The sequence below is a fragment of the Pelodiscus sinensis genome, chromosome 2 (genome assembly GCF_049634645.1).
Source record: "Pelodiscus sinensis isolate JC-2024 chromosome 2, ASM4963464v1, whole genome shotgun sequence".
Taxonomy (NCBI): domain Eukaryota; kingdom Metazoa; phylum Chordata; order Testudines; family Trionychidae; genus Pelodiscus; species Pelodiscus sinensis.
In genome coordinates, this window is record NC_134712.1 from 157,976,388 (window position 1) to 157,988,718 (window position 12,331).

Here is a 12,331-nt window from a genome sequence, read left to right on the forward strand (position 1 = left end):
TAGCTAAGTCACACTGGCTGACAATTGCTGGGCCCGTCAGCAAGGTGGGAAGGGCCTGGCTCTGTGATCCCAGAAGGGATGGGCCTTGGGCAGCAGGCGCAGGACTGGAGCTAGGCTCCCCCCAACAGTCCTTCAGTGTACCGTGGGCATGCCACTCAGCTCTCTGGTGGCAATTTAAAAGCTGCCCACTCTCCGTGTTGGCAGCCCTGAGGGAGGTCAATGCAGGAATTTTTCTGTCAACCAAATCTACACAAGGATTTACATCGACTTAACCACACCACTTGGGGTGTGGATTTGTCATGCCTGTGAGTGACGTAGATGAATCAAACTGATTCTCTAACAGAGACCAGGCCTAAGATCACAATATCTGCTGACTTTGCCACAGCCTTTCTTCACAGAGGACTGTATCCTGTTAACATCACGTTAACATCCTGTTAACATCCTATTATAGCTAAACTCCCTTGCTGGACTGCTCTCAAGTCTTTTCCAACCATTTTTATATGTGCCTGTCTACACCTCAGAGAAGGGGGAGAAATAGGAGCTCCTGTAAGATCAAAATGTAGCCACCAGCAGGCAGATTTAAACCCGGAACCTTTGAAGCTTAACGTAGGAGCCTCTACCCTTTGAGCTAAAATCCAACTGGCACTCAGCCCGTGCTGTAGAGGTCTCTTGTTCTTAGCTGTTCCTATGGTCTAGGCACCACTGCATGGGACAAAGATCCACACTAAGGCTATGTCTACACTGCAGAGTTTTTGTGCAAAAACAAATGTTTTTGAGCAAAAAGTTGCAGAGGGTCCACATTGCACGAGAGTTCTTGCACAAGAAAAAGTACAGTAAGTCCTAAGAACACAGGGCTTTTTGCACAAGAGTTATTCCTCTTTCTACAAGGAATAAGCCTTTTTGTGCAGAGCTCTGGCACAAAAAGGCACATGTGGACAGGCAACAGGGTTTTTTTGTGCAAGAAACCCCTATGTCTAAAATAGCCATCAGAGCAAAGAGTTCTTGTACAAGAAGCCTGCAGTGTAGATGTAGCCTAGATGTGCGGGTTACATATTTCCCCCAGGTGAGGAAGCACGTCGCAAGCTTCAGAGACCCAGTTGAGATCCTGGACCAGCCCCCATGTGTAACCTGGCAGATTTAAACCTGGGACCTCTGGAACTTAGTATAGGAGCCTCTACCCTTTGAGCTAAAAGCCAGCTGCTTCTCTGGCCGTGCTGTAGAGGTCTCTTGTTCTTATTTGTTGCTGTGGTCTAGGTGCCACTGCATGGGACAGTGAAACACACTAGGCGTGTGGGTTACAAAAACAGAACAAAAGGTAGGTGATTAAACAGGAACAGAAGTGGACTAATAACTATACAATACAAAGGACAAAGAACTCACAAAGACCTTTGAAATCTTTGTAGAAGGAAGTGCATACCATCCTGAATCAAAACCACAGAACCCATTAATAGAAAAACCTCTCTGAGAACGAGCAGAAATCCCAAAACATTCTGCACCCACCTGAGGATTTTGAAAATACCACTGAGAATTGTTCCAAACCCAATGTATTGCCTAGGTGCTCAAAGGGAATCAGCCGCAGAAGAATATAAGGGAACATTTTGTAGTGTCCCTAGATCCTCATTTAAAAGTTGTCCATTCAGTTTTATGTTTCAAAAAGGAGACTTTTGAATAAAGTACAAAATATGAGTATATGTTTAACTGTGAAAATGGAGTTGCTTTAGTAATTCTCCCTCCTTTTTTCTGTATGCTTTCTACAAACATTTGAATAGTGGTTTCACTCTCTTGAATCAATAAATCCTAATTCATCAGTACTCTCTACATGTGGAAATCCCTACCCATGCTAGAGCCGCAAAGCAGTCTAGGTATCCACACACACGGAGACATGCCGAGCCAGACTCTAGATATTTCAGTCTAATGAACTGTGATAACTGTCACCACTTTTTGTCCATTTAGATTATCAAGTCTTTCAGGCAGGGACTGTCTCTTAGAATATGTATGCACAGCATCTACCATGATGGGGCTCCAATGTTGGACAGGATCCCTAGGCACTATTATATTAAAAAATCACTGTTCATTATGCACTCCCAAGTCCCAAATATACCCATCCTTCCTCCCTTCTTATTGGTTATCCATGTAATGTGTAATTACAATAATTACAAATAATACTTGTCATTTTATTCCATATTTTAGCCATATACCTCAAAGAGGTTCACAAAGAGGGTTTTCATTGGTATTAGCCTCATTTTTTAGGTGAGGAAACCAGGACACAGCTAGGATTATGTCACCTGACCAAAGCCTCAGCATGAGTCAGCATAAGAGCCAGGAAAAGAATTTGGGTCCCTGACTCCTAGTCCAATTTCCTTGTCCTCCTGCACATCTTGATCCATCTTTAACTAATAAATTCCTAGATTCGGTGATTTTCTTTGTCTTTTTGCCTTGTCACCACTTGCACTACATATTCACATAGGGTACATCTAGACTACATGGCTCCGTTGATGGAGCCATGTAGATGAGTTTGCTAGACATAGGAAAATGAAGCAGCGATTTAAATAATCGCCGCTTCATTTACATCAAAATGGCCACCGCGCTGTGCCGATCAGCTGTTTGGCGGCACAGCGCAGTAGTCTGGATGTGCTGTGGTTGACAAGGGATGCCTCGTGAAATGAGGTTTACTGGAGCAGTCGACAAGGGCTTCCCTTGTTGACTGCAGCGCGTCCAGACTACCGCTCTGTGCCACCGAACAGCTGATCAGCACAGCACGGCGGCCATTTTGATGTAAATGAAGCAGCAATTATTTAAATCACCGCTCATTTTCCTTTGTCTAGTAAAGTCATCTACATGGCTCCGTCGACGGAGCCATGTAGTCTAGACATACCCATGCATGATTAATGAACCTATTGGGGTTTGTAGCTACAATGTCAACGGCCCCAAATTTGAGCCCAGGGCAATGAGCCTAGTGCACTAGAGTCTCTGCCCTGTTCTGTCTGATTTGTGCTGATCCAGGGACATACACCAGGCAAGAAGCAGGTATGAAGGAATACCTAACAGTGGAGAGCCTCTGTTGCCATTCTAGGCAACTCTATCTTTCAGCTTCCTTTCCTGCCTAGTGGTTACTGTTACAATTTGGAGCAGCCCTCCCCCAGCAGCCACAAGATTTGGGAGGTGCAAGAATAGTTGAAACTAATCTTCATGCCCACTAGTACCCAAGCTGCATTAAGCCCATAAGGGCCAGTCCCAAAGATCTGGCCCTGTGTATAATGAAATATCATTATACAGGGTGAAAACCTGGCCCTGAGAAGTCAGCTGGAATTTTGCTATTGATTTCAACAGTGCTAAGATTCTACCCACAAGCCTGAAATTTCAAGTGGAAACCACAGAGGATTAAATGCCTTGGTGAGAAATATGTGTGACAAATATGTGCATTAGAGGGCACAATAGGATAGAATTAAGAGCTTATCCTCATCATAAAGGCCACTGTGAAGGGAAGAAAAAAAATGTGATAGAAACCCACTGGGGGAGAAGATAAGTGACCATAAAAATAACAATATTATATTACTAAAACGACAGTACAACATATCATTAATACAGTGAACTGCCCTGGTCCTTTATATTCATGGTTTTAAGGAAATTATACTGATCAATTCTATTCCTTTGCAACAATAGAAAACCATGAATTTATATCCAGTTAAATTGTCCCCTGACATAAAAGGAAGGGAGAACCACATTTCCCAGTAATTCAGAATGCTGTTTATTTTTAAATGCTACACTTAGGGAGGCTTTTAACCTAAAGTTTATATGCAGATAGATATAGAAAAATGCAAAATAGTGGTGCTCCCTTCCGCTAATCATTTCCACTTTAATTAGACTACTAGAGGATTTACATGGCACTTCTCGGGTCATTAAGTCAATTAAATGTTTATTTTTTTAGAAAATAAAATGAAGATATACATGCTTCATTTGAATCCTGGCTCTGGGGTGGGATTGGGAATGAGAAGTTCAGCATGCAGGCTGCCCCGGGAGAGAAGATTACCCCAGCCTTATCTCACTGCAGCAACTTGGGAACAGATGAAAAGCGCCTCTCCATGGCCGCTGCAGCTCCAGTGGGTACAGTCGGGTGAGGAGTGCATATCCCCTGGCTGGGGCACATCCAGTTTGTCTGTCCCCTGCGCTCCCTGGACAGAGTGAGGAATGCAGCAAACCTTGTATTTTCCTCTCACTTCCTGACAAAGGGGAACAGCCTGCAATGTTTCCATACAAATCAGGGTGGTCCTGCTCTCCCTAAAAGGCCCCTGAGGGGTGATTGGTTCAGAAATGGGGCAGGCCTGGAGGAGGTTGAACCCCCAGGCAGCCCCTTTCTCCTGACTGGTGATTTTGTCACTTTTCTATATGGTTTTATGAGTAGCAATCCCATTCCGGGCACATCCCATTTGCCTGGCACAACCAAATTCGTACATTGCTATCAGATATAAGAAGAAGCTTTATTTAAAATTTGTTGGTCCTAGCTCCTACTGTTTAGGAGGCATTCTTAAACAAATAGACACAGAGACAAACTCTCTCAAACATATAGAAGACTAGAAGATTTACCCAGCATTGCTTGAATCCTCAACTCAATTAATTTTTGTTTTACTCTCTCAAATATATAGTAGATATGTTGTGAGAATTGGCCTGCAGATGGTCCCCTACTTCAAAAAATACGATCCCTATTACTTGGGTCCTTAACTCAATAATGTTTTTGTTTTCCTTCATTTAAATCATTGTTCTGAGTTGGGCTGGGGATGAGGGGTTCAGTATTCAGGCAGTCCTGGAGAGAAAGGAGAGAAAGGCAGTCCTGGAGAGAAGCTCCAGTGGGCACAGCTGGGGGAGGGTGCATGTCCCCTGGTTGGGACAGGTCCAGGTTTGTCTCCCCCGTTCACTTCCCAACCAGCATGAGGAATGCAGAAAACTGTGCACTTTCCTCTCGCTCTCTGACCAAGGGGAACAGCCAGCAATGTCCCCATATGAATTGGGGGTGAGGGGGAGCTTCAGCCTCCACCATACTTTCTAAAGTGCACTTGGGGAGAGGGAAGCTTGGGGCTCAAAAGTCCTGGAAGGATTATGCCCCCTGCTGGCATCACCTGCCTTGTGATTTTATCTCTTTTTCTGTATGGTTTTATGTCCCATTCCTGGCACATCCCATTTACCTGCCACAACCTTGTTGTAAGTCAGGGTGGGCAATAGAAAAAGCAGAAGCCCACGGCCAAGGTTAGTTCCTGGCAAGCCACTGCTGCTATATTTACCTGCATAAACAACGAGAAGTCCTGTGGCACCTTAGGGTATGTCTACATAGCTCGTTAGTTCAAGCTAGGTAGGCAAATGAGGGTAACTGGAGTTCCATGAGGCGTACAGATAGTTCGGAATGACTTGCTAGTCCGAACTATCTAGCCCGTGCCGCGTGTAGCCGCGCGGCACGGGGTTCGAACAAGCCGGCATTTAAAAATGGCGCCGGCCGGCTTATGCAAATAACGCCCGGGAAATTCAAATCCCGGGCTTCATTTGCACGTTCGGTATGCATACATTACCCCGCTAGTTCGCACTAGCGGGGTAGTGTAGACATACCCTTAGTCTATAAGGTGCCAAAGGACTTCTCCTTGTTTATGCAGATTCAGACTAACATGGCTATCCCTCTGATATATTTACCTGCGCATCTGAAGATATCAGTGATCACAGGAGTGGCCCGGGCGGGCTGCGGCAGCTGGTGCCCCAGGCGGAATGCGCGATTGGTGCCCCCACCTGCAGGGCCATCAATGGACTGACATCATCATCGGGTGCCCCATGATGTCATGATGTCATGATGTCAGGCACCCCGGGCGCCCTGTTGAAGGCGGCACCCAAGGCAGCGGCCACGTCCGCCTATGGTCACAGGCTGCCCCTGAGTGATTGCAGCTCTCATTGGCCATGGATCACTGTTCATGGCCAAAAGGAGCAGCGGGAAGTGGTACAGAGTGGGACACTACTTCCCGTTGCCCCCATTAGCTGCAAACAGCGATCCGTGGCCAATGAGAGGCGCTATCACCTGATGCCTGTGGAGGCGCAGGTAAGTATAGAGATGGAGGCTCACCGGGGACTTACCTTTGCAGACCGGATCCAGCCCACGAGCCAGTATTTGCCCATCCCTGCCATAAGTCAAGATAAGAGGAAGCTGCACACTGAATTTGGTGGTCCTAGCTCTGACCATTTAGGAAGAATTCTTGAACAAACAAACAGACAGGAACATAGATGCCCATGCTCTCTCAAATATATGGTAGATACCACATGTTGAAAATGTGTACTAAATGCCATTGCTACCCATATTTAGGATAGCTGAGAAGTGACAGGGCTTTCTCAGCTGAAGTTTCTTGGCCCTGGTCTACACTAGGGAGTTACTTTGAAATAAACTCCCTTATTTCTAAATAATAAACAAGGCATCCATACTACCAAGCCCGTTATTTCAAATCTGTACTGGGCTGGTTAGTTCAAAATCTGTACTCCTGCTTTCCTGGGGAACAAGCTTATTTTGAAATAGTTATTTTGGGAGCTATTATTTTGAATGTAGTTATTTTGAAATAATTTCCTAGTATAGACTTGCCCTGGAAGAGCTCTCAATTCCTTTGAGGAGTGACACATTACCTGATCGAAAACCCAATGAAGTCAATAGGAGTCTTTCCATTGACCCAGTGAACCTCATGTCATGTCAAGACAACGCATTTACTTCATTTCATTAACCAATTTTGGCTTCTACTGGGTCTTTCATATTGGCAACAATTATTTGCAAATATGTATTAATCTTTGCAGTTAAAGCCCTGTCATAATGCTGGATGACACTGAAATACGTAAAATATAAAAAGAGGGGAGCTTTTTTGGGGAGAGAGAGGGAGAAGAAGGAGGAATCCTGGCCCTTTTGATATCAATACAAAATTCCCATTGGCTTCAGTAGGCCCCAGGATTTCCACCCAGGGTTTTTGAGAAAGACTTGCAACTCCTTTCCAAAGCAGAATTTTAAGGTGGTGTGTTTTGGTGAGACCATCTTTAGATTTTCATTATGGTTAAAGTTTCTGACTGGAGAGCCAGCCTATGTCCTTGAGGCTAAACTACAGCTCTGCACAAAGCCATTTTTGAGCTGCATTCTATCGCAAGATTCTTCAGCAAACACGGCTTGTGACTGGAAAAATGGGGTATCCCCCCCGACACTTGTTTTATAAAATCATGGAAGCCTAGAGTCAATTGGATTCAATGATTTCCATATTTTGGAGCAAATTCTGTTCCTATCTATGGGTGTGGAATGTCCTACACAAAGAGAAATTGCCACAGTCACAGGCCTGGTTTATCTCTAAAGTGTCAACTTTGACACTTTGCTCTGTGGTGAGAAGAAATCTCATCCCAACCTAAGAGTTTAAAATCGCACCGTCCTAAGCGGCTATGTGGATATCCCGAGGTCAATGGAAGAATTCTTCCATGAACCCAGCAAGGAGATAGATTTACTACAGCAGTAGAAGAATCCTTTCCATTCCTGTGGCAAGTGTCTACACTAGAGCACTACAGTGTCATAGCTGCAGGGCTGCAGTTGTGCTGTGGTAGGCTTGTAGTATAGCAGTACCTTTAATGTAGGGGACAGAGAATGCAGAGAGGACAACGCGGGGGGAGGGGTTGCAAAACCCCACCCCATACACAGTGCAGAGCAGTAATCCATGGTAATTCTTTCTGCAGCTCCTGGGGTTCCCTCCCCTAGCTCTGTGGGAGTAGCTATAGAAGGCTCACCTCCATTTCCCCAACCAGGTATTTCAGGAAACAGAGGGAGGGAAGGAACACAGCTGCCTTGAGCTGTTGGGCTCATTCTGTTCCCTCCTCCCACTTCTGCTCCTATGAGAACAGCTTTGGCTCCTGAGCAGGCATAGGTGTGAAGAATCTGACTGTGTCCTACAGCAGCTCTGAGTGGTTGTCCAGGAAGCACGGAAGTGGAGATAGCTCCAGATCAGAGAGGGCTTTCCCCAGACAGGGCTGTTACGTGCCCCCAGTCCTCAGTGCCCCAGCTGGAGTGGTAGAAATGTTATTTGTGGGTCTGTGACTCCTTCCAACCTGCCACCCTTTAAACACTGGACTTGAGTGAGGGGACAGGTGGTCAAGGGGTGCTAAATACATGACTTTGTCAATCCACTGGCCTAAAACCATGTATAAGGAGAGTTCCATGGGACCACATTCTACTGACACCACTGAGCTGTAATAGCTGCTGCAATGGAACTGTCTCTCCCATCCCCCAGCGCAGGGGTGCTGACGGGCTCTACGGGCCCCCAAGCAATGTGTGCCTCTCTTTGACTATAAACCATGGTAAGAGGGGGGGTCTAAAGATATTAATTTTGCCCACACCAGTTCTTTTTTGCACAGGAAATATTGTAGACCCCTCTATACACAAGGATAGTATTTTAGCATCTAATTTATACTGAACTCTCAAAGAAGCGGGGTTGGTCATGTTTTGTCTGAGTGTCTGATTATTTCACAGCATATCGTGAAAGCTGGTAATCCATGCTTATATCTACCAAAACCTTGTGTAACATTTGGTTGCATACAACAGAGAATTTTACACATATTTACACATATTTGTTTTATTTTTACAACTGCCTTCTATAAACTCAGAAACTCCACAGGCACCGGAAGACTTAAAAAGTAACATGAAACGATTGATCATTCTAAAAAGACCTGTTATTCTAACAGTCAATATTAATTGGAATGCTAGCTTCTTTTTTGCACTTTCCTAAGGTTTTTCATTTGAGGATCTCAGATACTATGGTAGTGAGTGCAGTATGAGGATCTAGATGGAATAGAATAATTACAAACATTAATAAACTTATACTCTCCCCTGAGGTAGCTAAGGTACCTAAGTAGGTAACTATCTACTTTACCTTCTAAGCCTGGTTAAACCTAACTGTGTGTATTTAAATATGTGTAAAATTCACTGTTGTATGCAACCATATGTTACACGAGGTTTTGGTAGATATAAGTGTTGCTCTTTCTGATGGGTTGTTTCACATCATGATTTTTGTGCCACTGGGACACAATGATGATAAGTCAAAAAATCACATCACAGACAAGGCCGAGCAGCTCGGTAGAAAGGATGGATATTAATAATATTATAGCAAAACTATGGAGGAGGATTCACCAAGAGTTAGTGAGAGGGTGTAAGGGAAAAGGACAGGGAGAAGTTGAAGATGACATCTAATGATATATGTTTTATACCACCCTCATAAGTATGGTATTTAAATATCTGATGTGGGAGTGATTTTGAGAGATGAGACCCTATGCGTGATAAATCCCACCGAGGAGAGGACTTGGAAAGAAAAGTGAAACATTCTGTTCTGGACCAATCTGACAATCTAGCCCCAGTATAAGGGCAGAAACTTCAGTGGAATTATACCCAAAATGAAGTTGGCCCATTGAAGATTGCTACCAGATAGCATCTGGAGAACAAACTAAAGAGAGGGGAAGAAGTCAGCCATACAGAGGTAGTTATAAGTGTTATCTGCATAGAAATTCTAGCTGAAATCACTGAGGTGGATGAAATCACCTATAGAAAGTGAGAGCTTAAAGAAGTGAGAGGAGGGGACAAAGCAGAGTGCAGAGCATAGGATACCAACAAGGAGGGGAAGTTGGTAGGATGAAAAGCTACCAAAGGAGGCAGTGGTTAAAGTAGAGAGAACCAGAACACAGCCACAAAATTTGGAGAAGACAGCAAGTGAAGAAAGAAATGATCAATAAGGTTGAAAGTTCGTTCACATAAAAAAAATTGAAATCCCAAGATCTTTAAAGTAAAGAATAGACTGTCTCCTTCTAAATTAAAGATTCCTGGTCATATTTACATTACAATTTTCTGAGATGAAAACCAGTATGTTGACCTAATGTCTATACAGCAACATTATTTTGAAATATCTAGCGTTATTTTGAAATAATTTAGTCTGCGTCTACACAGCAGGCAGTTATTTCAAAATAACGTCAAAATACTGTCAAGCTGGAGGACTTCTTACTCTGACCCCTGTAACCCTCATTGTACAAGGAGTAAGGGAAATCAGAGGAAGAGTGCCCTATTTTGAAATAAGCTACACAATTGACACAGCTCAATTTGTGTAGCTTATTTCAAGTATAGACATATAGACGTACCCTTAGTTATAAGTCTGATCCTATTTAAAACAACCAACATGCATCATTGCAAATCCCCAAACCAGAACTGACAAGGCAAACAATGACACACCATTAACTATAGTGACATGATTTTTTAATACAAAAATCTAATATCAGCCACTTCTTTTGCTCCCTTTGAAAAATGACAATCATATATTAGTCATGTTGGGAAAATAAGAGCATTTCCTCTCTTCGACTGAGCATTATTTTGATTTTCTGTGGGTTCGTAGGGTATCTGCCAGCTTTCTCTGCTCATTTTAGTTTTATCAGCCGCATCAGAACTTAGAGAGAGAAAAAGGAGGAAAAATATTTCCAGGTAATATGTGCATTCTTCTGCCCCACACCTTGTTTTAAATCCTTTGTAGGTTAGATTCTGATCTCAGTTATAATGGTGTTCTCTCTCTGTCAATGTACACTTTGAAACTGAAAGAGGAGTGATTTTCATCCTCATAAGCACCAGCAGTGCCCAGTGATCCAATGTGGATTCTCCATGACTCCTTGAAAACATTTGAGCACTTTCCTTTATAATTTGCACACTGGGAAGTGCTGATCTCTCAGCTGTTTCAGTGTTATAAAGTGGAAGGTTCTGCTCTACTGTTTTAAATAATCAGGAGCTTAGAGGCAAAACATGAACCATTTGCAACCAGCTGATCCTTCTTATTCTCTAAGGCAAAGGAAGAATCAAAAGGACAGACACACACACTTACACAGAAATACAGAAAAGAAAAAAATCCCTGTGTTACGCATTTGCAAAAACTTACCGGTTGTCTCAGCCGACAGAGCCAATTCTTCCAGAACAGTGCCTTGAACTGGCGAAAAGAATGCCCCATATTGTCGTGTCTGCTCACCATCCACTTCAAGAGTGGGTATTTAAAGACCTTTACGTGAGTATTTAAAAACTCTTAGTCACCTGACAAGGTTGGCTGACAGTAACTAGTTAATTCCAGCACAAGTAAAAGGTGCGAGAGGTGTGTCTGCTTACGAAGAAAAAGATTAGATTATGTTTCTGCCTTTTGTTCTGTGTTCACCGAAGAATCTCATCTTTCTATTTGCTGCTCAATGTGATGAACAATAAGGGGATGGTTTTATATAAATGCCTTCAGGATGTGTTAGTATGTGCTGGCTTTCTACTTTCCAGAAACAGACATAACTGCGAGCCATTAAAACACACAGCAAACATGCAGCATTTGATATTTAATCTCCTTTCTATTTTCATAACTAGGTTACTATTCTGACCCCAAGCTCTGGCCAGGATGGTTTGATCTTCATCCCCCAGCTTGGGGCTTCGGGCTCTTGCCCCTGATTCTAGAGCTTTAGACTATGACCCTGGGTTCTAGCTCCCAGTTCACGTTATGGGCTTTGGGCTCTGATCCCCAGTTCTAGGGTATGTCTACACTACAGAGTTTTGTCGGAAAAAACAGCCATTTTTCCGACAAAACCTGACTTACGTCCACACTGCAATCGCGTTCTTCTGAAAGTAAATCAAAAGAACTGAGGGGTGAGCCACACCACCAGAGTCAGCCGCCAGAGTCCAGGGGACCTGAAGGTGCGCCAGGTTCCAGGAAGACCTCATACGCCAGCATGTCAGCATCCTGCGTGACATGCAGCAGACCCTGGCGCAGAAGATATGCAAGAACGCTGAGTGGCAGAACCACACATGGGACCAGCTCATGCGGCAGTGATAGCATGTGTGACATGATGTCGCACATGCTGGCACACCCGCCTGCTGTTGCTGATCATGGCTTTCACTCTCCTGCTCTCCCTGCTATGTCTACTCCCCCTTCCATCTGCCCCCGCATACAATGCCTCTGCTCCCTCCCTAGGTGATGCCCATGCCTTCTCCCTAGGTGATGCCCATGCCCCCTTCCCCGATCCCCTGCCATCCCTGACCCCACTCCAGCCCTGTCTCCAGACCACCTCCCTGAGGTCCCCGGACATACCCAACCCCACTCCAACGAGGTCCTTGCACCCGAAGTGGCACATGTAGCCATCCCCTTACTTCTGAAGGTTATGGTTTTCCCCTCCCCCTGCAGGTTATAATCTCCCTCCCCCTCCAGATTATGATCCCCCTTCCACCTGCCCACCTTTTCTTAATGTCAGATAAATACAGACTTCATTTTGTTGGAAACCAAACAGGTGTGTTTAC

The 12,331-nt window shown here is 44.3% G+C and overlaps 1 protein-coding gene across 1 annotated transcript in view; it reads right to left on the reverse strand.

Moving 5' to 3' along the window:
- The window catches only part of ABCA13 (ATP binding cassette subfamily A member 13), a 281,165-nt gene extending 270,007 nt beyond the window's left edge, over window positions 1-11,158 (reverse strand). Inside the window, exon 1 of the mRNA XM_006136374.4 lies at window positions 10,947-11,158. Coding sequence (XP_006136436.3) covers window positions 10,947-11,036 — 90 coding nt within the window. The 5' untranslated portion in view covers window positions 11,037-11,158. The remainder of the gene's footprint in view (window positions 1-10,946) is intronic.
- Window positions 11,159-12,331: the final 1,173 nt, after the last annotated feature.